Source organism: Podarcis pityusensis (assembly GCF_964106645.2).
Source record: "Podarcis pityusensis genome assembly, chromosome: 13".
Lineage (NCBI taxonomy): Eukaryota > Metazoa > Chordata > Lepidosauria > Squamata > Lacertidae > Podarcis > Podarcis pityusensis.
In genome coordinates, this window is record NC_138038.1 from 10,494,546 (window position 1) to 10,521,049 (window position 26,504).

General features: G+C 48.5%; 1 protein-coding gene and 1 long non-coding RNA gene across 2 annotated transcripts in view; one reads left to right on the top strand and one right to left on the bottom strand.

Moving 5' to 3' along the window:
• Window positions 1-18,038, top strand: part of RND2 (Rho family GTPase 2) — a 38,983-nt gene extending 20,945 nt beyond the window's left edge. Inside the window, exons 3-5 of the mRNA XM_080977104.1 lie at window positions 8,334-8,443; window positions 11,664-11,798; window positions 14,115-18,038. Of these exons, the coding sequence (XP_080833230.1) occupies window positions 8,334-8,443; window positions 11,664-11,798; window positions 14,115-14,363 (494 nt within the window). The 3' untranslated portion in view covers window positions 14,364-18,038. The remainder of the gene's footprint in view (window positions 1-8,333; window positions 8,444-11,663; window positions 11,799-14,114) is intronic.
• Window positions 17,869-22,512, bottom strand: LOC308460695. Its single transcript, XR_013978731.1, has 2 exons — window positions 20,784-22,512; window positions 17,869-20,442 (listed from the first exon to the last, which is right to left on the bottom strand). It is a non-coding gene; the product is annotated as an uncharacterized lncRNA (long non-coding RNA).
• Between the last annotated feature and the right edge of the window lie 3,992 nt (window positions 22,513-26,504).

Consider the following 26,504-nt stretch of genomic DNA (forward strand, 5'->3'; position numbering starts at 1 on the left):
AGTGGAGGCAGAATGTGAAAACCATTCAGTAGCTAAAATGTGTGGTTGAAATGAGAGCGATTGCTGGTAATGGACATAAAGGCCGGAGGAAAAGAATCCAATTCTTCAGAGGCAGCAACGTATATTCAGTGCCCAGGTGTTTGAGGTTTGATCAGCACGGTGTCACCTTGGTTTTGACAGATTATACGGCTTTCATCTGGAGGAACCGATTCCTCACATTATTAGAGCAGCTTTGAAAATGCACCTTTGGGCGCCATCCAAGCCCTCTTATTCCTCCTGGACTATTTTGTGACGGATAGAGTTGCGCCAGTGCAAGGAGGCAGGCTGCTTGGCTTTTCTCTAATTTGCAACAGCTTCTCTTTACCCGCAAAGTACTTTGGGGGGGGGGGGGAATAAATATTTTTATACCACGAAATGCTTTTAAAGATATCAAGACCATGAGCATCGTAAAAACTGCCAGTAAATTTACACCAGTTAAAAAAACCACACATGTTGTTTAGTCGTGTCCGACTCTTCGTGACCCCATGGGCCAGAGCACGCCAGGCACTCCTGTCTTCCACTGCCTCCTGCAGTTTGGTCAAACTCATGCTGGTAGCTTCGAGAACACTGTCCAACCATCTCATCCTCTGTCATCCCCTTCTCCTTGTGCCCTCCATCTTTCCCAACATCAGGGTCTTTTCCAGGGAGTCTTCTCTTCTCATGAGGTGACCAAAGTACTGGAGCCTCAGCTTCAGGATCTGTCCTTCCAGTGAGCACTCAGGGCTGATTTCCTTCAGAATGGATAGGTTTGATCTTCTTGCAATCCATGGGACTCTCAAGAGTCTCCTCCAGCACCATAATTAGAAAGCATCAATTCTTCGGCAATCAGCCTTCTTTATGGTCCAGCTCTCACTTCCATACATCACTACGGGGAAAACCATAGCTTTAACTATATGGACCTTTGTCGGCAAGGGGATATCTCTGCTTTTTAAGAATAGCAACACATAGAATAACAAATCAACGAATCAAATAAACTTTACTGGAGTAAGGCTAGCTGAACAAACCTGTTTTAAGCAGGTGCTTAAATTCCAGTGGTGTTGACGCCTGCCTGATAATTTACCGGGAGAACATTCCAAAGGGCAGGTGCCACAACACTAAAAGCCCTGGGGAGTTTTCTTTGTAGATGCAAGGAGCTTGTGACACCGCTAGCAGTGCCTGTTTCAAGGTATGCAGCGACCAGGCAGGGGTATGTAAGGTTAGGTGATCCTGAAGATAATCAGATCCCAAGTTGCTCAGGGCTTTGTCTGCTGAAAGCAGGATCTTAAACTTGTTCTGGTAGCATATTAGCAGCCCGTGCGGTTCTTTCAGCAATGGTGTTGCATGTTATAAAGGAAACCCAACCCCAAGCCTGCCGTCAGCAACCTTGCTGCAGCATTCCTTATCAGTTGCAGCTTCTGGACCCGCCTTAAGGGAAAGGACTATGTTTTCCTTGCACCAGGAAAACGAAAGACGTCCGATATACGTAGGGAGAAAATACGAAGATGCTGCTCCTTTCCAGAGGGATCGGGGCCTTTGGGAGGCCTTTTGGAACCAGAGAACCACAGCCTTTTCACAGCTCTGTTGTTTGAGCTTCCATGCCAACATTTCCCGCAGCTTTCCAGTTCAACTTTCACCAGGAGAAGCTGCAGTTCCACCCGGCAGTGTTAGAAATTAGCCAGGCGCCAGGCGCGTTTTGCCGCCGGTGCAGTTCCAATTGCGACGGTGCGGAGATCTCTGCATGCCAGACTGGGAGAAGCAAAATGTCACTGAACAGAAGGATCTAAAATGTTTCCCTTGAAGTTTGAATTTTGGGTTTTTTTCCTGGATTGTTTTGTTTGATGTTTTAATGTATTGTAGACCTTAAGATTTGTTCCTTGGAATATAAAATGGTATATTAATGAAATGAATCACCCTCATCACAAAAAAGTGCCAAGATATTCCATGGGGGTGGGGGGGATTCCCTGGTCCTGGATGGGGTAACTGTGCCCCTGAAGGACCAGGTGCGCAGCCTGGGAGTCATTCTGGACTCACAGCTGTCCATGGAGGCACAGGTTAATTCTGTGTCCAGGGCGGCTGTCTACCAGCTCCACCTGGTACACAGACTGAGACCCTACCTGCCTGCGGACTGTCTCACCAGAGTGGTGCATGCTCTGGTTATCTCCCGCTTGGACTACTGCAATGCGCTCTACGTGGGGCTACCTTTGAAGGTGACCCGGAAACTGCAATTAATCCAGAATGTGGCAGCTAGACTGGTGACTGGGACTGGCCGGCGGGACCACATAACACCAGTCCTGAGAGATCTGCATTGGCTCCCAGTACGTTTCCGAGCACAATTCAAAGTGTTGGTGCTGACCTTTAAAGCCCTAAATGGCCTCGGTCCAGTATACCTGAAGGAGCGTCTCCACCCACATCGTTCAGCCCGGACACTGAGGTCCAGCACTGAGGGCCTTCTGGCGGTTCCCTCATTGCGAGAAGTGAGCTTACAGGGAACCAGACAGAGGGCCTTCTCAGTAGTGGCGCCCACCCTGTGGAACACCCTCCCTTCAGATGTGAAGGAAATAGACAGCTATCCTATCTTTAAAAGACATCTGAAGGCAGCCCTGTTCAGGGAAGTTTTTAATATTTAATGCTGTACTGTTTTTAACATTTGATTGGGAGCCGCCCAGAGTGGCTGGGGAAACTCAGCCAGATGGGCAGGGAATAAATAAATAAATAAATAAATAAATAATGACCTAGGCCATTTGATTAGATTATATATCTGAGTTTCTGACACTGCTTGTGGGTCTGATACCACTTGTTGGTCTCCTTAAGACGCGGGAGACATATGGTGCTGTGTGAAGAATATTGCTTGTTGTTAATGCTCCTGTCATTGTGTGCTGTGCTTCAGAGGTGACTCATTGCAAAAGCAATTAGGGCTCCCTCTTTGTGTCAGACTGGCACTGTGCGTCTAGATCTCTTCTCTGCAGCATTGCCCTGCTTGCTTGGAAGACGCAGCAGAATCTTTCCCTTGCTCCTGTTTCCCCATCCCCAGCCTTGGGCTTTTCCCGGACTTGGATTTGAACATTAGGTAAAGGGTAAAGGGACCCCTGAATATTAGATCCAGTCGCGGCCGACTCTGGGGTTGCGGCGCTCATCTCGCTTTACTGGCCGAGGGAGCCGGCGTACATCTTCCGGGTCATGTGGCCAGCAGGACTAAGCCGCTTCTGGCAAACCAGAGCAGCTCACAGAAATGCCGTTTACCTTACCGCCGGAGCGGTACCTCTTTATCTACTTGCACTTTGACATGCTTTCGAACTGCTAGGTTGGCAGGAGCAGGGACCGAACAACAGGAGCTCACCCCGTCGTGGGGATTCGAACCGCTGACCTTCTGATTGGCAAGCCCTAGGCTCTGTGGTTTAACCCACAGCCCGTCTTTTAAAAGCAGCTACAGCGAACGGGGCTGTGCCTTCGGGAGCTCATGTGCAGAGCACCCAGCCCTCCTGATAGTGGCACGTTGTGCTCTGGGTAGATATGTCCGGGGCTAGTCCTATCATGCAACAGGGGAATTGGGAGAGATGAGCTCTTGCGTCCCACCCACCTTTGCAATGCTTGGATTTTGTCGATTTGGCTCAGTGTGCGCAATCAAACTCTCTCTCTGATATTCTGGCACTTTGGCTGCCATGATCAGGTCTTGGCACAGTGTAGAGCTACAAGATGCCAAGAGCAAAAGTGGGCATCACTGCTTCTGAACCGGAGCAACGAATGTCACTATCTCCCAGAGCAGATGATGGATTGGCTCCGTTCTGGGTGCTGAGTGCAGCTGTTCGTTGCAGTCCTTGGCGTGGCAAGAGAGCAGCAACTTGGATGAGTTGGGACTTTGCAGGCAGCTCTGCCTGGCTTTTGTAACCGGCTCCCCGGGTGAGGGTGGAACTAGACATTACGAGATACACTCGCAGCTGCTCCCGAAAACAGCCGCTGCCTTTTGACTTCACCCCTTTCCCTGCCTGTGGCATGAAGTACAGCTGTGTCCCATTCCTTAGTGCCACACCATTCCACATTAACCCCACCTCACCCCTCTCAGTGGTCGCCGGCTGAGATGGGGATCTGCAAAAACCTAGGTGGTCATGGATGTTGTACTAGACGTTAGAGCAGGGAGAGTCAACCTGGTCCCTACTGCCTGCTAGTGGATTCCAGGTGGGCGGTAGGGGGTTCTACGCCACATGTTACTGCAGCACTGGTGGGTGGTAAGGAGATTTTACCATCAAGAAAAATGCATTAGTGGGGGTAGGTATAAAAAGGTTCACTACCCCTGTGTTAGAGAATGTCAGGAACGAGCCAGCAATAAATCACACGGAGTAAGTGGCATTAACTCTTTATTAGCAGATACAAGGCCAGCTCAGGAGTGCCAGGCCTAAGGAGCACAACAACTTTTCCTGGTAGGTTTTCCCCTCGTGAAGCAGTTGTGGAGACGAAAGGTCCCTGCCTTCCCATAGCTGCCTAAGACTCCTGCTCTCCTGGGTCCTTCCCAAGCAATATGAGACTCCGCCAGCACACCTGTCTCTGCTCCTCTCACTTCACACCTTTCCTGGTCCTGGGAGAACAGGGCGAAGGGGAGCTTTTCACAGCAGAAGGGGGAGACACCCTGGCTTTTTCACCAGCCTGACTCAGCTCTGCCTCTTGGCCTCCCTCCTCTTCTGCTTCAGCTTCTGCCTCTGATTTTGGACTGCTCTCTGCCACAACCTCTTCCTGCTCACTAAACCCTGTTACCTCTTCAGCTTCCCAGGCTCTGAGCCTTCTTCCCGGGAGAGCCTCCCACCATTCACTTGCATCCAGCCGGTCCACGACATCGAAGGGGAGATGAGAGCTAGGCACGTAGCTGCTGGTTTCTTGGCGGCAGCCACACGCATCTCATGACACCTTGCTTCACCCTGCACACTTTGTTCTGGTGTGGGAAGAAGGGCTCGGTGCTCCAGCACTGGAAATAGTAATAGAGTGCATCTCAGCGCTTGGAGCATGCCTCTCCCTCGCCACCGAGTCAGCACAGTCTTTCGCGATTTAATTGAGATTGCAGGTCAGAGATCACATCCAGCTAGCTTCCTCCCCAGCCTCTTCCTTTGGAAATGAAGGACTGGTCATTTCTTGCTGGTAGTAGTAGCTGCTATCCAGGAGGGGCAGTTCCTCAGCTGTGAAGTAGCAAGTGCTCCCGTCCCTAAGGACTAATCTGGAAGAGGACATTTCTTGCTAACGTAAGGGGAGGTTCAGAATGGGTCCAGTCTGGGCGGTGAGGTATCGCCCATTGGTTTGTCCCTTCCTCCTTTTGTCCATTATAAGCAAGCACCTGTTCCTTCTTCCCTCCCAAGAAGCTGGACTCTGCTCACGCAGCTGAACCGAAACCTCCGAAAATGTCATGCCACAAACTCATTGCTGTCTAGTGAGGCATTGGCAATTTGTGCCTCAAATCAAAACGTTTGCTCCCATTTGCGTTTTGGAGGGACATGTGCTGTTGTGGATTTGGCTTTGGCAGAATATATAATTGCAGCATTATTTATGGCCTGGGACTCGGGTGGCGCTGTGGTCTAAACCACAGAGCCTAGGGCAGGGGTAGGCAGCCTAAGGCCCGGGGACTGGATGCGGCCCAATCGACATCTCAATCCAGCCCGCGGACGATCCAGGAATCAGTGTGTTTTTACATGAGTAGAATGTGTCCTTTTATTTAAAATGCATCTCTGGGTTATTTGTGGGGCATAGGAATTCGTTCATCCCCCCCCCAAAAAAATATAGTCTGGCCCACCACATGGTCTGAGGGACGGTGGAGCAGCCCATGGCTGAAAAAGGTTGCTGACCCCTGGCCTAGGGCTTGCCGATCGGAAGGTCAGCGGTTCGAATCCCTGCAACGGGGTGACCTCCCGTTGCTCGGTACTAGCAGTTTGAAAGCACGCCAGTGCAAGTAGATAAATAGGTACTGCTCTAGCGGGAAGGTAAATGGCGTTTCCGTGTGCTGCTCTGGTTCGCCAGAAGTGGCTTAGTCATGCTGGCCATATGACCTGGAAAGCTCGGCCAGTAAAGCGAGATGAGCGCCGCAACCCCATGGTCGTCTGTAACTGGACTTAACAGTCAGGGGTCCCTTTACCTTTAATTTATGGCCTCTGCAGCGCTGGTATCCTGGCACCACTTCTACAAGGTGGGGGAATTTGCTTCAGGCTACCTATTCTAAACAGAAGGGATGTTAGTTCCCTGGCTTCCAGTCCACGGTCCCAAGGAATTTCCTGCATGGCACTTTGAAAGTACAAAGCAATATACAGCATCTGTTTATAATTGCCACCACAGCCAATGTTTGATATAGAACCTAGGTGCCAAATGGCTCCTTAAACCCAGGTTACAAAATGGAATGTCTAGTTGCCGTTTGGGGCAAGTCTTATTTTTCAAATGATGGGCTGACTGTGGTTGATTCTCAGTTAAACAACTGGCTGGTTCAAATGATAACCTTGAGCTGGGTTAGGAACTTTGAGAACTTAAGGAGGAAAAGTGACTTGGTCCAGGGACAGTCCACACACACGTATATATAGGCCTATTCCGACCTATTACGTGGGTGGCGCTGTGGGTAAAACCTCAGTGCCTAGGACTTGCCAATCGCATGGTCGGCGGTTCGAATCCCCGCGGTGGGGTGAGTTCCCGTCTTTCGGTCCCAGCTCCTGCCCACCTAGCAGTTCGAAAGCACCCCTAAAGTGCAAGTAGATAAATAGGTACCGCTTTATAGCGGGAAGGTAAACGGCGTTTCCGTGTGCTGCGCTGGTGCTGGCTCGCCAGAGCAGCTTCGTCACGCTGGCCACGTGACCCGGAAGTGTCTCCGGACAGCGCTGGCCCCCGGCCTCTTAAGTGAGATGGGCGCACAACCCTAGAGTCGGACACGACTGGCCCGTACGGGCAGGGGTACCTTATTCCGACCTCTTTTTCTTAATAGTGACCTGGACCATTCATAACATAGGAATATTCTTCAGAACTGTGTGCAGGGCAGTGGGGTGGGTTAAGTGAAGACGAACTACTACAGTTTACTAGAATGTTATTGACTGCTCCTGCTCAGGCTGCACAGAAAAAGCATTTTGGTTCCAGAAATCCATTCTGATTGAGCAGATAAAATATAACTGATAGAATTCTACAGGGTGGGGTATTCGTGTGTGAAAACAGTCCTGATCCAATGATCCCCAGATGTCAGGCACCATCCTGGAGCCCAGGCATCTTGACTTGGTTGTTAGTAGCCAATAGCCAGGTGTCAAATGTGCCTGGCACCTGGCTAATTTTGAACACTGCTCACAGCCCTCTAAGACCAGTTGTTGTTTCCATTTTACAGAGGGGAACTGGGAAGCTATAATTTGCCCGTGGACACCCAATGGGAAACGATGACGGAATTGGGACTTGGAAATAGATATTCAGGAAAGCCAACTGTCTATCAGGACTTTGGAGACTCTTAGACAGGGAGAGGGATAGTTTTGTTGCGTGGCGATCCTTACCTTATTACCCTTGGTCTGCTTTGGTGGTCAAACGCCAGTTGCTAGACCCTCAATCTTTTCCTAAGTTCTGGGGTCAACAATGCTTTTTTATTTCCGTCTCCTGGATTCCTCCTCTGCTGGGCTGTGAAACTTGAAGCAATTCTAGCTGGAGGGAAAGCAACCTTTGGAAAACACTTTGGCAAGTAAAGGGGTTAAGCCTTCTGCACGCACGTTACTTCTGCAAATGTGGTTTTTTAGAAACTGTGTGTAGTTCTGTCTATTTTTTTTTAAAAAAAAGGTGTTGCCTCATTTTGCAGGTTGAGAACTTTCTGGGCCTCCAAACTGGATAGAATGTTTTTTGTATCTTGTATTTTTCATGTTGGGAATCTCCCTGAAATCTACGAATGAAAGGTGGTATACAAATTAATTAAATAAATCTAAATTAGGAGGGCATTCAGGTGTGCACGCACCCCAGGAAAGTTGAAATGAACCGGGAGGGTGAATGCTTGACGAAACCGCATACAAAAGGACTTAAATGCACATGTTTCCCAAATCTGATAGACACTCTTTTAAACGGTTTCTTAATTATGAGTTGAGGAGCTTTAAAACAACCGTAATATAAAACCAGGGTGTGTGGAGTTGTGCATGGGTCACTTACCATCTACTGGAAACCATTTATCATTCAGTCCTGCAAATTTGAAATTTCCAGATTTTAATTTCAAAAAACGTGTCGGCTCTGTGTGGAATTCTGTTTCAGCTGTTAAGGGATAAGCCCTCTAAGTTAAAAGGCCGAATGCTATGTATAATCTCAATACGAACAAGCTAATGTTATGTGTGTTTCTTACACAGGCTCAACATACTATGACAATGTGCGCCCCCTTGCCTATCCTGACTCGGATGCTGTTCTCATCTGCTTTGACATTAGCCGCCCAGAGACCTTGGACAGCGTCCTTAAAAAGGTGAGCCAGCTAGACTATAATGGGGAGTTTGGGATGGGGCAGGGGATGATCTTTCAGTTTGGGGAGAGCTGACATCTTGGAAGATACAGTGGTGCCCCGCAAGACGAATGCCTCGCAAGACGGAAAACCCGCTAGACGAAAGGGCTTTCCGTTTTGGAGGTGCTTCACAAAACGAATTTCCTATGGGCTTGCTTCGCAAGACGAAAATGTCTTGCGAGTTCCTGCGGGGGTTTTTTTCCTCCTCCCCCCCCTTTTTCCCAAGCCGCTAAGCCGCTTATCAGCTGATCTGCTAAGCCGCTAAGCCGCTTATCAGCTGATCCGCTAAGCCGCTTAACAGCTGATCCGTTAAGCCACTAAGCCGCTTATCAGCTGATCCGCTAAGCCCGCTAAGCCGCTAATAGCGCTAATCCGCTAAACTGCTAATGGGCTTGCTTCGCAAGACGAAAAAACCGCAAGACGAAGAGACTCGCGGAACGGATTCTTTTCGTCTTGCGAGGCACCACTGTACAGCGGAACTCCAGAATCACAGTTGTGCTACAGGCTCAAAGCAGGATTTGAAGACACTCGAACTCAGGATGCAAGGGAGAAACATGCTAAGAGGAAGGCATGCTTGGCAAATCCACACCGTGATCAATTCCCGCCCGGAAACCAATGTCCCCACTGTGGAAGGACGTGTGGATCCAGAATTGGTCTCCACAGTCACTTACAGACTTGTTGTTAAAACCGTGTTTATGGAAGACAATCTTACTCGGCTACGAGGGATCGCCAAAGAAGAAGAGAAGGCTCTAAGCTTTGGTTTCTGACATAGTTTCCCTTCCGGAGCTTGCGTTCTGGGAATTTGGGGATGGGACTCCAGGGGAAAGACTCTAGTCCTCATGCCTAGAATATCTCTGACAACTTGCCGGCAAACGCTGCTATCCAGGGAGCGCTGTCCACGTGCGAAAACAGGAGACTGCAAATGGAACAGCGATGCTGTTCTTGCATGCTGTTCTTCTCACATCTATTTGCGGAATATTCTGTGCCAGCTGTGGATTATGGCCAGCATAACCGAAAGCCCCAAATGTGCCTGGCAACATTGCATATTTAGCTTCTTCTTTCTTTAAATCAGAACGGCTGGAGCCAAGAGCTGTTTCTGTTACGTGACACTGTGGGCGAGGCTTTAACTTTATATTATTTTAGTTAAAAGTTCCCAGAAGTCGATGCCGCAGGACTTGGAACCCACCTAGTCCCAACTGCATGCTCAGTGACCTTGAGTTCTGAACTTCTGGGTGGGGGAAAAACTAAGAGGGTTTTGAAATGGGCTATCTCTGCGCGTTCTGGCAAATTGTTCCTGTTCCCATCTATACCCTTCACTGCTCACATTCGGTCTGTCTCTGCAGCAACCCTCCCAGAGGCTTTGAGAGGAACGTGTTGAGGGTTTTTTGAAGCTTAAAACAAATGGGTGTCCCATAGGACTTCTTTTCCGAACAGCTTTCTGCTTCCCTCCAGTGAACACTGTACAGGCTTGTGTGGCAGAAATTGTTCCTCAGGTGCTGCGAAGCAGAAATCAGGGGGTGTAGCTTTTTGATACTGATATAAATATGGGAGGTTTTGAAAGCGGAGTGTTGTGCCCCCAGGCTGAAATGTGAATGCGTCGGGGAGGGGTGGGGAGCCCTCGGAATTGCTGCCCGTTGGGTGCAAAACTGAAGTTGGCTGCAAAATAGGAACCGGCTTTTGATTTCCCACTGAGCTTTGGCTCCTCACAGCTTGTAAGGCCAGAGGGGAAGGGAAGCCATTTGACGCTCTTTGAATAAACAACTTTGTAGAGACTTGATTTCTACTGAACTGAGGCTCGGTGGAGACACCAAGGTGACCCAAATTCAGTGCCAGAAATCTGTATGAACAATGCAAATAATCCTGAATTTTCCCATTTGTGCTTCTGTTATTTGCTGGTAGGAAAAACCCCCTCCAAAGATTTATTCAAGGCTGTGTAGCAGTCCCCATCACTGACGGAACCCTTCTCAGCCCAGCCCCATAACACTGGAGACTTTCCCATACTTTGAAGTGTTTTCAGCCTCACGGGCTAGAAACTTGCTTTTATAGCTGATGTTTGAAGCAGAGATTCTTGGAATACTGAAGTACGTTGGCCAATACCAATTTCTGTTCCTGGGGTGGTGCGACAATGAAGTCATGGAACGGGCACAGCAGCGAAAAGAAAAGGAAGCCTTGTAGTATATGCAGAGAGCAGAGCCACCATCACTGAGCAAAATAAGGCAGACTCTACCAATATATTATTTAGATGCCCAAGCAGCCAGGCATTGTGCAAAAACTGTTGAAAGAGAACATGTCGCAACCTGAAAGCTTTACAATAGAAATCTTCAGCTTGTAATTTAAATTTTGCAAAGGGGTAGTGTATCATTTTTATGTGCTGAATATCAGCAAGCAACGCCCTTTCCTTTCCTGGAACGCTGGTTTTCAGTATTGTTGCTGATTTATGGAATGTGGCATCGCATGAAAAAACATTACCGGTTGTATTTTGCTGCTCGTCTAAATAGCAACAAGTGTTGCGGCGGAGAGCGCTTTTAAAAAATGGCAAAAGGCAAGAAGCATAATGGAGGTGAGAGGTGTCGGGGACTGGCTGGACCGAAGAGGAGTAGTGGGAGCCCCAAGGGAAATCCCAGAGGAGGAAGGATCAGAGGCCGGGGATTGGTGGTGGGGCACTGAGGGGAGGTCAGAGGGAGAATTGGATGCTGAAGGGGCAACAGGGTTTAGTGAGCAGGAAGAGCCGGTGACAGGGAGCAGTTCAGACTCAAAGGATGAAGCAGAGGAGGGGGGTTCAAGAGGCTGCTGAAGAATCCAGGGAGTCTCCCTCTTCAGCTGCGACAAGCTCCCCTCCCTGCTGGTCTCCAAGAATGAGCAAGATAATGAAGAGAGCAGAACAGAGGCCAGAGGTGGCAGACGCAGTTTGAGACTGCTTGGGAAACATCCGGGAGAGAAGGAGCCTTAGACGGGGTGGAAGGCAGGGCCTTTCAGTCCTGGCAACTGCTCCATAGGGGCAAGACCTGCTGAGAAGTGTTGCTGAGCTGTATGCCGATTCCTTGAATAAAGAGTTAACTTTATTGACAACGGAGCCTTGCGTCTCTCATGCTGACCTGTGTCTGACTCCAGCCCTGACAGCAGGTGACTGAGCCAGTTTTTCTAACCTCACTGTACTTTATTTCCCGATTTTGTTCCCTCACAGTGGCAGGGGGAGACGCAGGAGTTCTGCCCCAGCGCCAAGGTGGTTCTGGTGGGCTGCAAACTGGACATGCGCACTGACCTGAACACTTTACGGGAACTTTCCAAACAGCGCCTTATCCCCGTCACACATGAGCAGGTATGTTGTCGTCGTCATTGTTGTTTTCCTTAGAGCCTGGGCTCACCGTGCGTAACTCAGTGTTAGGCCTCAGTTTCAAGATACGTTAATAAAAACGGAGACTGGCTCTGAGCAGGCAAAAAGTGTATTTCAGGTAAGTGGGTGTGAGGCAGGCTTGAGCCTGCCCACCCCCTGTAGCCCCTCCGCTTTTAAAAACTGATCATTGGCCTTGAGATAATAATAATAATAATAATAATAATAATAATAATAATAATAATATGCCGCCCATCTGACTGGGTTACCCCAGCCACTCTGGGTGGCTTCCAGTAAATTAAAACACAGTAAGATAGTACAAGGGACGCAGGTGGCACTGTGGGTTAAACCACAGAGCCTAGGACTTGCCGATCAGAAGGTCAGCGGTTCGAATCCCCGCAACGGGGTGAGCTCCCGTTGCTCCTGCCCACCTAGCAGTTCGAAAGCACGTCAAAGTGCAAGTAGATAAATAGGTACCGCTCCGGCGGGAAGGTAAATGGCGTTTCCGTACGCTGCTCTGTTTCGCCAGAAGCGGCTTAGTCCTGCTGGCCACATGACCCAGAAGCTGTACGCCGGCTCCCTTGGCCAGTAAAGCGAGATGAGCGCCACAACCCCAGAGTTGCTAGCTGTGGTGTTAAAGAAACACATGGAGTTAGCAGCATCTAGGGAAGGTAAAGGGACCCCTGACCATTAGGTCTAGAGTTGATCACGACTGGACCTAATGGTCAGGGGTCCCTTTACCTTTAAGACAGCAAACATTAACGGAAATGACTGGCAGAATCCGAGACCAGGGAGAAGAGTCGGTGGAAGAAGATTGGAAGAAATTTAAAGACTATTTACAGAAATATTGTAAAATTAATGAATGTTAGAATGATGTTGGATAGAAATTAAGTGGTTTTTAGCTGCAATACTATAAGGGAATATGAAAGATGGATTACTAACAGGTAAAAATTTAATGTTACAATACTTTAAGATTAAGGATTAGGATTAACAAAGAGGGGGAGGATTTGCTGAACCAACAAACTGAATTGGAATACAAAAAAGGGAGGCGCGAGGAGGTCCGGGAAACAAGCTAATGAAAAATAAGTAATGGAAAGATTGAGTTGTTTTTAACTATTTTTATTTTGTATTTTTCTTTTTTCTATTTTTATTTTGTAATATTTTGAAAATTTTAATAAATATCTTATAAAAAAAAAAAAAGACAGCAAACATTAAAAACTTAGGGTTCAGAAGTCTGAAGGATGTATAGATTCTTGCACCTGACTTGTGCAGGAGCCAAACGTATGTATTGCCCCAGTTGACTACAAGCACCCAGTGCATGTAAGCTACGTTTATCTTCTCTGGTTTATGCACTTGTGTGCGTGTGTGTGTGTGTGTGTGTGTGAACTCCCTACCCCCAGAAGTGTTTTCTGGCAGGAAATGAGTGGAAGGCAGCAAAAAAAAAAAAAAAAAGGACCGCAGGGCAGGTAATTGCAGGTGATGCGAGCTAACGAGCCAGCCCATGTTCTCAGGGCTGCTAATTAATCATCAAAATGGGGGGGGGGGAATGCTTTCCCAACCCATATATGGTCACGTTTGTAAAGAATTCCTCTCTATCCTCTCTGTGCTGCAGTCCACCCTGTGGCCAATGAAATGAGCAGGACGGAAACCAAGGTGAATAAAACCCCAACCCTGTATGTTCAGAGGCAAGTGCATCTGAAGTACCAGGCAGGAAGGGACAAAGTGCCAGAGGCAGCGCACTCTGCGATGCTCCTTTTGCACTTTTCCCCGGGGTGGGGGGGCAGGGGACAGAGGGGAGCCGAATGGCAACTGAGAGCGTTAGTCTCTGCGTGCCAACCCAACAAGGCAAGTGCTTAACATTGCTTTGCACTCCGGCACTCACAAAGCCCAGCCTTTTTCTCACCCGTCGCTAGTTTTACACACCAGCCCTTCCTCCCTTGCTCGTTTTGTTATATATATATATTTTTTTTAAAAGAAGCACTTTGCTCTCTTTCTACCTTCTAGGGAAAAAACTAAAATTAACTGCTAGCTGTGATGTTATAGAAACACATGGAGTTAGCAGCGTCTAGGGAAGGTGGTGAGCTGAAAGCATCTGGTGGGGGCTCCGGATTAGTGCTAGGAGTACGAATACTGTGGGGGGGGGGTTTAGAGGATGGAAGGGAGCAGGTCTTGGCAAAATCAAGGGGGAGGCTTATGAAACCAAGGTGAGAGAGAGAGAGAGAGGGAAAAAGCAGAAGAATAAATATGGGGGCCAAATTCTGGCGTAATGTTTTGGTGCTTTTCTTCCCCCCCCCCCCTGCACAGGGCAGCATTTTGGCCAGGCAGTTGGGTGCCGTGGCGTACGTGGAATGCTCTTCCAAGGTTTCGGAGAACAGCGTGCGGGACGTTTTCCACGTGACCACCCTGGCGTCCGTCAACCACATCCACAAGCACCTCAAGCGCAGCAACTCAAAGCGAGGGCTGAAGCGGGCGGCGCAGTTGCCCGCTCGGACGGACTTGTTGACTGACCCCGAGATCCGCAAAGACCGGGCCAAGAGCTGCTCGGTGATGTGAGAGGAGACGGAGGAGACCCCCCCAGGGGCTGAAGCAGAGCACTGCCTGTCTTGTTCATATCTCTTTGTACAGTATTTGGTCAGGGGGAGGTCTCTGCGCCGTTCCCCGGGATGTAGGCCCGAGGGAAAACAGGCAGCCTTCCCCCAGAAAAAAAACGTTTCTGCCTGAAGCCGCGAAATGCTATGCATACATTGACAACGTCTGGATGTGGGGCTAGTATTGCACAGGACACAGAAAATGCTCAGGTAGCGGATGACCTCCAAGGAAAAGGAGCGCATCACTGCGTGAGGCACAGATATCGGGGGTGGGCGGGTGGGCAGAAATCTTCTTATTCTCTTCAGAGCAATTATTTTGGAGCTAGCGTACGATGTTGTAGGTTGCCCGGGCCACTGGCCTCTTTGTACAGCCATGGCGTGGGGCAGTCAAGCCATGCCTTTAGCATGTGTACATGTGTGTGCGTGCGTGTTTGTGAATTGTATGCGCAAGGCGAAGTGCGGGGCTAGCGCTCCCGCACGGGTCCGGTCGCGGAATAAAGAGCTGCGGATGGGTCGGCAGAAAAAAAGGTGGTCATTTGAGAAGACAAAATGGCGGCGGGTGTGGGTAGGGTGCGCGTCGGTTTGGGAAAGGCGGGAGAAAGATGGTAGCGGAGGCTGGGGGGGCTGAAACGCTTTGTAGAGGAATGGTAAACAGAAGTGCATTTAAGGCCTTGGACCATGGGGTAGCTTCACTACTGAACAGGTGAGGCACGGCCAGGTAGGTGGCTGGCAGGACAGTTGGAGAGGTCAGGAGCTGTGTCGTCGGGAGCCATCTTTTCCTCACAGCATCCTCTCGGTCACACCCTCTAGTGCCTTCAATTGCAGGACATCCGTGCCTCTCTCATTTGCTTCGTATGATTCAAGAGATGGGAGAGGGACAACTGAACCTCTCAGAGCCACTCCAGCGTCACGGAAGGAGGCCATTTCCCCCCCCCCCCCCCCGTTGCCGTGCCTTCACCACTCTCTTGTTGCTTGAAATGCTTTTGACCACTGCATTGAGGCTGATGCCAAAACAGAGTTTGGGTGGGAGTTTTTTCCTCATATCTTTTCCCTGGGGAAAAAGGAGGGGAGGAGAAGGAAGGACAGCTCCACTTCTGTGCCACGGGTAGTAAATTAAACAGGACATTGTTTTGGCAATTTATTGCTGCTGTTGGCTTCCAGTTCCGCGGCGCTGCGTGGTTTTGGTTTGCGCCAAAGAGAAGTCATTCTTTCGTTTTCCCTCAAAGCACATTTGTGTCTGAAATCTCTCCTTCCCACGTTGTATCTGGACGATGCTGCTTTGGGGCAGCACGTTTATCGGGAGGTATGGAAATGCCGCCATGCAAATTCCCTCTTGAGAGGATTTGGAGAAATGGGCTTGATAGACAGGAGCGCAGCGTACGTGTGTGTCAAGAGGCCAGGAAGTATTGTCGCATTAGCATTCATTAAGGGCCCTGGCAGAGAGTGAGGTCGAGCCACGGATTGTTGCCAATGGACAAATCTGCAATGATTGGAGGAGGAGGAGGAGGAGAGGGAGAAAGCTGCTGACTTTGGGCCCTGGACCAGAGAAGGGAACAGAGGTGGCTGTGTGTGTCAAGCAACTTCTTCTTGCAAATCAAAATAATAACTCCATGCTCCCTAATATATCTGGGAATCCAGCACTGGGGTTGGGTACCGTTTTAGGTTCTTGATGGGTGTAAAGCTCGTTCTTCCTAAAACACAAACCAATTTAATTTTCACCGCCACCATTAACTTTTTCCACCCTCTGGTGCCATCGAAGGACTTTTCTCTGGATCAAATGCATGCAAAACTCTAAGGGGATGTGGTGGCTCTGAGGTCCAAGCCTGCCTGCAAAGTGTGATTTGGTTGTGTGGGAAACCACCTCTGCATATGGTCAGGTGTTCTAGGACTAAGAAAAAATAAAACAAAATCTGGAGCGGTCATGTGCTTCTAACTAAGGGGAGCAAAGGGATTTTGGGGACAGAGCCCCCCCGAGTTGAGCAAATGTCTTGTAGGCTGATCTCATACTCTCCAACATTTCTCTGATGAAATTAGGGGAAACACTGAACATTTTTTTAAAAAAACTTCCCTGTACAGGGCTGCCTTCAGATGTCTTCTAAAGTTTGCCTAGTTACTTATCTCCTTGGCTTTGGGGTCGCACAACTCCATACCCTCCAACATTTCTCCGGTGAAAACGAGGATGTTCTAAAGAAAAGTGGGACATTCTGGGATCAAATCAGAAACCGGGACAGCTTCTGTAAATCCCTGGAAAATGGGGGCATTTAGAGGGTCTGTGATCTACCATGGCAGCACCCACTGAGATCAGGGTGTGGCTAACCTATAACCCTCCAGATTTTTTGGGCACCTGGCAGAATGCAGGCCACAAACTTGCCAACCCTGCTTATAGGTCTTGGTTTGAGCTAGGTCTTGGGTGTCTCTCTGCATATGACAAAGAAGGGGGTCTCCATTTTCTACCTCTCCTCTGAGCAGCCAGTGCCTTGTCCACACACACACATCATGACTTCAGGACTCTTGAGATTGCAGCGGCTGCTTTCTACTCTTGGTAGCCAACTCTTCTCGGTGGCTTCTCCCTTTCGAGTTAGCGGGCTGTGTGCCGCAGTTGCTCTGGCACCGAGGGATCTATTCACAGGCAGGATTAGCCGAGGCTGCCCGTTCATCCTCTCTGCCAAAATGAAATAAAAAAGGCACAATTGTTAACTGCGCTGGGTTTGAGGACAGCGGCTCCATTGTCCTGGCTGGGCAGCAGCTGGTGTTCCAGAATCTCCCTTCCAGCCTCTGCTTGGTCTGGGATTTCGACATGGGGTTATCTCAGGCCACGGTCGTCCATGAGGCTGCCATGGAGAGACCCAAACCCCACACATCCAGGGCTTCATTGGTAAAAAGTGCATGCGTGTGTATACACAAGAGAGGGGAGGGTATCCGGATGGAAGATATGGAACCTTTTATCCCCATATATTTTGCCAGAATCGAGAATCTACAGAAGGAAGGAAACCACAACAATCACCGAAAGATTTTGAATTTGCTAGAAAAATAATAAGAATAAATTTTAGGGCTGAGGTGTTTAATTCCGTTTCTCTTCCTCCTCCCCGACCCCCCGCTCACTCCTGCATCCCCAAATGCAAAATGTTTGGGCTAATTTGGCAGTTAGCAAGTTTTGTTTTGCGTGAGGGACGAAAGTCGGTCACTCGCTTAGCATGACCTGCCCGCTAAGCCAAATAATTCCTTGGAGCTTGGGTATTTTGCCGTCAGCGTATGATTATTATTAGGCTTCTAATACATAAATTGCCTCCCCTGATGAGATGAAAACCTTATTAAGAGAACAATTCTTCCTCACAGAGTTGTGTTTTTCCTCCTCTCCTCAATAGCTCCTTTTGCTGCCCCATATTTGGTCTGCACTGGGAGGCATGGATGCTGAAGGAGACGTTTGCCAAATATTCGGGGTTGTTGTTTTTTGTCACTAGATTACTGGATGCCATTCCTTTGTCTGGTGTGTTCAGCTGTGTTTTGTAATGCAAGGCCTTGGCACAAGGGCCCTTTAAGAAGCCGGAGTGCCTCTGAGCATGGGCAAATGTACCTATGATTGTGTGCTAGGGGTTCTGGAAGGTTCCTGTCCTGAATAAAATAATAATGGCTGCCTTTCTTCTCCTTGCCCATGGCTGATAATGAACTATTAAGTGATGGGCACCTTGGAAGTTAAGAGTAATACATTGCTGCAGTGATTTTTCCTGTCAGGAATGGGAGCCTTCATAATTTATTAATCCTATTTTTAGCATAATAGTTCTGACCATAAATGAACCTCACTAAAGCAAATTTTCGAGGTCTTTATTAATCATTAAATAGCATCCTCTCAGTAAGCTGCTTGATAAAAGCTTCATAAACGCCCAAATTAACTAGCAGTGGGGCCCTGGGCATGGGTTGAAATTCAAAGGCTCCTTTTTGCAAACAAAACCCCCAACATTTTGGTGCTAAAATTGTGAAAGCTGGGAAGACAGGCAAGGCATTTGAAGTCATTGAAAGGAGATTCAGCCATCTTTGATGGTAATCTACCTCAGGGATTATCCCGAAATGTGTTTGAACATTATAGGTAGCCTATGACTCTCCAAATGTTCCTGGACTACAACTCCCATAATCCCTGGCCGTTGGCTTGTTGTGGCTTTAATTCAGCAACACCTGGAGGGCCAAAATCTGGGGCCACCTTCCTCAGAATAGTCTACCCTGGACTCTGCTTCTATGTTTACCTCACTTCCACCTGGTTTGTAAAGCCAGCGAGAGTCAATGGAGTCTGGTGGGTGGGAAGGAAGAGCTTGTCTTCATCTCTGAAGTGGACATGTTTTTAATTCCTGAAGATGTTCCTGGAACGTGTCCAAAATGACCAAGGGCCTGGAAACGAAGCCTTATGAGGAACAGTTGAAGGAGCTGGGTATGCTTATCTTGTAAAAGAGGTGACTGAGAGGAGATACGATAGCCATCTTCAGATATCTCAAGGGCTGTTCCATGGTAGAGGGAACAAGCTTGTTTTCTCCTGCTCTGGAGGGTAGGACTCGAACCAAGGGCTTCAAGTTACAAGAAAGAGGATTCCGATTAAACATCAGGAAGAACTTTCTGACAGGAAGAGCAGTGAGACAGTGGAACAGACTCCCACATGAGGTGGTGGACTCTCTTTCATTGGAGGTTTTTAAGCAGAGATTAGATGGCTATCTGTCATGGATGCTTCAGTTGAGATTCCTGCATTGCAGGGGGTTGGACTGGATGACCCTCGGGGTCCCTTCCAACTCTACAATTCTATGATTCTAAGTAGTGGTGGGCTTGAAGTCTACTTGCCATGACGCTATGGCTGCCTTGGTGGCAACCCTCAAGTGTGTGGTTGTAACTACTTGGTAGTGAAGGGAAACCCACTCAGGTTCATTGCTGTCAACTTACAGATTTGAAAATAAGGGACCAGCAGACTCAAAAATAAGGGATCTGCAGCCAAAATAAGGGATTTTCCAAGCACAGGTATGTTCAATTTCTGAGCCCCTCCGAGCCAAAGGCAGAAAGCCCAGCCAGCAGCCAAACGAAGCCTCAAGCGGTGGTTCCCACAGCGCAGCAACCCGGCAAAGGGGATGCAGCAAGGGAAACCACCGTCACCTCTCCGCTGGGAAGCGCTGAGCAAAGGCGAGTCCCCAGGCAACGCGGCCGATTTGATCAGCACAAGGCATGCAAGCTCCACCCCCCATTCGTTCTTAGACTCCTTATTGGGTGAGCAACGCAGCCAAGCAACCCAGTTGGAGCCTCCCCTTCCCTGGCCGGCAGGGAAGGAGGGAGAGGAGTTGCTTCCTTTGAAACCCGGGAAATTTAAGGGACATCATCAATAAGGGACAGCAGCGGGACACGGCGCTGGGATAAGGGGCTTTCCCGCCAAATAAGGGACAGTTGACAGCTATGCTCAGGTTCAGTGTCCTTCTCTCCAAGCAACATTGCAAGGTCCAGTCAGGAGCCCTGCTTCCAGAGTTGGAGAACGAATAGATCTTGTTTATGAGCTTTTGCTTTCTCGGGGTGTGTTGCTACTTGAATGATACATAACGCTCCGCTCACGAGTTTTATCTGCCTGTCGTTGCTAGGCATTGCCCCGAGGAGCAGAAGGAGTTGGCTGGGGCTTAGGTGGCTTCCTTCAACCCTGTTCTATAATCCCTAACAGAGAAGTGTTTGGGGATCAGGTTTATGGAACTGGAAGAGAGACCCAAAGGCTCTTCTTTCCAGGACTTAACACCCACATAGGCTCGTCCACAAAAGCCGGAAGCCGTGTGCTACAAGTCGAGAGTAGGGATCCTCTTCTTAAAAATGCTGATATCTCCAGCAGTTTTCTTATTCACGTGGCTTATTGCTTATCTAGACAAAAACAAGCTGTTGACATAATTCCCAAGTGGACTTTCTACCTTTGCAGCTGCAGGGAAAGCTGAGCAGGCTTTTTGCAGGTTGGGGTTAAAGCATCAGAAGGAAGGCTGTCCTCATTCGCTGCCTATTGGCACACCTTAGAACATCTCTCCGATGAAAATAGGGACATCCTATTCAATAATTGGGTGGCAGGTGGAGCTGTGGGTTAAACCACAGAGCCTAGGACTTGCTGATCAGATGGGGTGAGCTCCCGTTGTTCGGTCCCTGCTCCTGCCAACCTAGCAGTTCGAAAACATGTCAAAGTGCAAGTAGATAAATAGGCACCACTCCGGCGGGAAGGTAAACGGCGTTTCCATGCGCTGCTCTGGTTCGCCAGAAGCGGCTTAGTCATGCTGGCCACATGACCCGGAAGCTGTACGCCGGCTCCCTCGGCCAATAAAGCGAGATGAGCGCCGCAACCCCAGAGTCAGTCACGACTGGACCTAATGGTCAGGGGTCCCTTTACCTTTACCTATTCAATAATTATAATTTTATTATTTATACCCTGCCCATCTGACTGGGTTGCCCCAGCCACTCTGGGCATCTTCAAATATATATAAAAACATAATAAAACATTAAACATTTTTTTAAAAACTTCCCTATACAGGGCTGCTTTCAGATGTCTTCTAAAGGTTGTCTAGCTATTTATCTCCTTAGCTTGGGAGTCACATAACTCCATACCCTCCACCTTTTCTGCAATAAAATAGGAAAATTGGGGCATTCCGGGATCAAATCTGAAAGTGGGATGGCCTCTGTGCATCTGGGACTGTGCCTGGAAAATAAGGATACTTGGAGTGTCGGTATTGGTGGAGGTTGGACCATGCCCAACAAAATTTGCTTCTCCCTTTGCAAAAATTTCTTAAGCTGGTGATTCACAGCATTAACAGCCAGCTCTTCGGAAGAGTTCGACCAAAGCAGAAACTTGTGGCTGTCACAAGCTGTGGCTGCCATTTTCTTCTGGGAACCAAAGAACCCAAAATGAAAGACTTCTAAGGAGTAGCAGTTGCCAGGACATTACTCTGTTCACCTCCGCATTTCAGACATTGTGATATATATATATTGGTATATCACGATGTTTAGCTAGTGATATATCACAATGTTGAAAACCAGACACCGTTCGGCCCTGCTCTCCATCCCATTTGGGTATCAGGACCTAGGGAGAAGTTAATAATGGTTTGCGAGAGGGCATAGTGGTGAGCAGAACAGAACACCTTCTGGGAGCCACAGGAAATGAGAATTTATGGTCAGAAAGTCCCCTTTCTCCTGGGTTCCTGCAGGACATTCCATAACCTTTGGGGATGTAGCAGAGCAGTACCATTCCCAACCAAACCTCTCAACAGACATGATTCACTGTCGGCAGAGCCTTCTATCAAAGGCTGTGGCTGCAGACAAACATGCCAACTGTATATTATTTAACACAGGATCTTGGCTGTGCTCCCGTTTCCAACCATCGCTGACCGTTGGCCTTACTGGGTGGAGGTGATAGGATGTGGGAGTCCATCAACATCTGAAGGACAACCATGGTAGCTACCTGCTGGTTTAGCAGATGTATGTAGACAGGCACATGTGGATACTCCATAAGGGTCTAAACTCTGAGCCTCTTGGGCTTGCCGATCAGAAAGTCAGCGGTTCGAATCCCCACGACAATGTGAGCTCCCGTTGCTCTGTCCCAGCTCCTGCCAACCTAGCATTTCGAAAGCATGCCAGTGCAAGTAGATAAATAGGTATGGCTGCGGAGGGAAGGTAAACGGCATTTCTGTGCACTGTGGCTTCCATCACAGTGTCCCGTTGCGCCAGAAGCGGTTTAGTCATGCTAGCCACATGACCCGGAAAGCTGTCTGAGGACAAAGACCGGCTCCCTCAGCCTGAAAGCGAGATGAGTGCCGGAATCCCATAGTTGCCTTTGACTGGACATAACTGTTCAGAGGTCCTTTACCTTTTTGCCTTGTGTTAAGTTGCGGGTGAACTTATCAGACGACACAGCGATTCTTCAAACAGCTCTTGTTTATTCACAGGCCAGAACAGAACTGAACTGAAGGGTTCAGCCAGCCTGCTTATATAGAGCTCCACTACAATGCAACAGTAACAACTTTCTGTAACTATCCAATCACTGAACATCACTTTCAATTCCTTATTTGCATATGTGGACCTGAGTGAAAACTATCTACAGTATCCCCCTGCTGGTCCAGGGTGAGAACTTCAGTACATTCTATGGGTGCGCATCCACTCCTGGCAGACATAGCCAAGAGAGAGTGTCCAGTGATGTCCAAAGCAAAGCATCTTTCTTAAGATGCTCAAACCACGCCTTGTCCCAGCCAGCATGAAATAGGAGCTACAGACACCCCTTTCCCTCCCTCCCCACCCCAAATGCTTTGTGCTGTGAAAGGAAACAAACACGGCCTGTGTGTTCCCGACTGAAGCAGTTTTATCTAAATAAAAGCAGAGAGCCCCACATGTTTGTCAGGCTTGCGCCAGCCTTTTTCCAATGGATGCTCTGGAATGATGGCCTATGAAAGACTGAGCTCTGAGCCAGATTGGTCCAAAGTGCCACCTGGTGTCAAAAGCAGTGCTTGTGTGCTTTGGACGGTAGCAACTCCAACCAAAACGTATCATTGTAAGACTGAAAGGTTTTAAGAGAACCTTTGGCCAACAGCTCAAATGGGGCACCTAATTTAGGTCCCATGAGCAGTGGGGGATGGGATTAAAGAGAGGGCCCCCCTCCCCAAAAAAGCCTACAATGTCTTTTCCTTCTTGATGTACTGCAACACCTACAAAATACCATAGCAGGACGAAAGGACTTGGAAGTTGAGGGTCAGGTGGTGTCTTTTTAAGAAAGAGGGGAGGAAAGCAGAGGCGAGCCCTTGCCGGCATATTTGAAAACAGGAGCAGGGATGGAGTAAGAATGGAAAGTAGCAGCTGTGGATGCCATCTGTATGTTTTATAAACTGCCTCTGGAATTTGCCCAGGCAGTTAATCCGTCGCATGGAGGCAACAGTAAATGCTCCTTGCTGAGGAAGGCTGGTGCAGTTCTGCAAGAAGTTGTCGTCCCCCACTCCCAATTTAGTAAATCCTCAAGACCTCAGTCACGGTGGTTTTGGACAAAACAATGGCGTCCTCATTACATACTGTTACTAAAACAGATTAAGAAACAAAACTAGGGTCCAATTTGCACTCAAAATGCAGGTTTGCAAGTTTCTGAGGCGCAGACGGACACAAAAACAGGGAGGAATATTTGTAGACTTCTTCCTTCTTAAGGTGGTGGCAGAAAGTTTGTAGCAGATGCTTAAAAGTATTGCCGCTCCACATGCAAACGCATGCTGGCAGAATAAAGGACTGAAATGGATCTTCCCCACTTCCAAAGTCTCCGTAGCTAGTATGGGGTTCATTTCTGCCACTAACTCTTTTCAAGAATACCTCCAGAAGAAAAGTGTAAACTCTTTGTTTGGCGAGGCTACCGAGGTTAGCAGTATCCGGCCAAGAGCCAAGTAAAAACCAAGTCCCAATAGCACGAGCCCTGCCTTTTGGTGAGCTCACCCATGTTAAACCAACGAAAATATGGATACTAAACACCCAGACTTACAGTAAAACATTTGTGGGTGCCCAAGCACCCAGGGCCTGCTGGAGTTGGCGCCAGTGGTAAACAGGCACAGGCAGAAACCTTCAAGTGCAAAGGGACACTGTCTATATCAGTGGTGGCCAAATTTGGCCTGCCCGCTGTTTTGGGACTACAATTCCCATCATCCCTGACCACTGGTCCTGTTAGCTAGGGATGATGGGAGTTGTAGTCCCAGAATAGCTGGAAGGCCAAGTTTGGCCACCACTGGTCTAAATATAATCTATCATTCTTTTTGTTGCTTCAGGTGTTCTGGGGCAATTGAGAGGTCTAGCCACCTCTATCTCTCACCTGGCTGTTGCTGTTGTTGTGTGTGTGTTTTTAACGGGGTGTTACAGGTTCCACTAATGTGCTCTGACCCTGGAGCAGAAACCAGAGAGCTTTCCCTCTGCCAGCAACCACTCCATAGAGAAAATACTCATTAACCAGAGCCTGGAGGAAAAAGAAGAAGAAAAGGATTTTACAAACCTGGCATGCAACAGCCACCTTTCTCCTGTCTCCCACCTGGGAGTGGGGTGGGGGACCCTGATCCATGACAGCAGGCTTGCACCCTGAAGTGTGAAACAACTTCTGTTCTGCCTCTGCCAACACACCCTCCAACATTTATCCGATGAAAATAGGGTCTCCCTTTTCAATAATAATAATAATAATAATAATAATAATAATAATAATAATAGTATTATTTATATCCTGCCCTGGGTTACCCCAGCAACTCTCGGTGGCTTCCAACATACAGTGGTACCTCAGGTTACAAACACCTCAAGTTGCAAACACTTCGGGTTACAGACTCCGCTAACACAGAAGTAATACCTCGAGTTAAGAACTTTACCTCAGGATGAGAACAGAAATTGTGTGCTGGTGATGGCACGACGGCAACAGGAGGCCCCATTAGCTAAAGTAGTACCTCAGGTTAAGAACAGTTTCAAGTTAAGAATGGACCTCCGGAACGAATTAAGTTCGTAACCAGAGGTACCACTGTATATAAAAACATAACAAAACATACAATAAAAAAACTTCCCTATACAGGGCTGCCTTCAGATGCCTTCAAAGATTGTATACTGTATTTTTCGCTCTATAGGACGCACCCGACCATAGGACGCACCTTGTTTTAGAGGGGGAGAACAAGCAAAGAAAATTCTCCCCCTCTATGCTCTGCGCCCCTTCAGCAAAGTGGCAGGAGAAACGGAGCCCCTTCCATTTCTCTTCCCGCTTGGCTGAAGGGGCGCTGCGCAGAGAGGGAAAGGTGTGCAGCGCCTCTCCAGCAAAGCGAAGCCAGGAGAGCAAGAGGGATCGGTGAGCACCGACCCCTCTCACTCTCCAGGCTTCAGTGAAGGCAACCCGCAGCCTCTGGAGCGCAGCGGAACTTCCCGCTGCCCTCCGGAGGCTTTAGGCAGCTATCCTTGAAGCCTGGAGAGCAAGAGGGGTCGGTGCACACTGACGCCTCTCACTCTCCAGGCTTCAGCAAAAGCAACACGAAGCCTCCGGAGTACGGAGGGAGCGCTCCCTCTGCGCTTCGGAGGCTTTGCGTTGCTATCGCTGAAGCCAAGGAGCCTGCATTCGCTCCATAAGACGCACACACATTTCCCCTTGATTTTTAGAAGGGAAAAAGTGTGTCTTATAGAGCGAAAAATACGGTAGTTACTTATCTCCTCAGCTCAGGGTTTCACATAACCCCATAGCCTCCAACATTTCTCTGATGAAAATAGGGACGTCCTAAGGAACAGCGCCACCTGCATTCCAAGGAAAAGCAGGATCTTCCAGGATCAAATCAGAACCTGGGATGGCTTCTGTAAATCTGGGCCTGTCCCTGGAAAAAAGGAACACATGGAGAGTCTGTGCTAATGCCCTCCTCCTGGTGACCCCAGGTTGTACCCCTGCTGCACTGTTAGTTGGACTTATTTGGTTTGGTTTGGTTCAATAGGCCCAGTCCTGCAAAGCACTGCAAATGCCCAGAGCTTCCTTTATAGCCTTTCCAAGGTACCGGCCTTCGCTGCAGGTGTTTCTCAGCTAAGCAAGCAAGGTTATGCAGATCAGGGAGGGCAGGTGTCCTTTTTTTAGAAAAGCATAATGATGGGAGTTGTGTTTCAGCAACATCTGGAGGACCATGTGTTCCCCACCTCTGACAGAAAGTGGTGTCATGTTTCAGGAGACAATGGAGATCAGCTTCCAGGCACAGTAGGCAAGGCTGAAAAAGATGGACTAAGTCTGACCGAGGACAAGTTAATGTGTTCAGTATAGAAAAAGGTGGGGGTAACCTGGCAAATGGAAAGGAGGAGCAGGAAGCAAAGAGGGGGGAGGGAAAGTTTAATGTTCTGTGAGTTTTGCATCCGTCAGGCCCTGCATCTACAAAAAAATTACAAATTGCAAATATTTTTGTAATTACCGAATTATGACAACAAATCCCCAAAACTCTGCAAACACTGTGTTTCTCGATCACAGCAGATTTTTTAATCTGATTTTTAAAAGTATGTATTTCTCATAATAGTTTTTAAACTTTTAAAGTTGTATATTGAGCTCTCCCCCCCCACCTCTTTGCTTCCAAGCTCAATACGGTCACCTTAACGAACTATATAAAAAGAT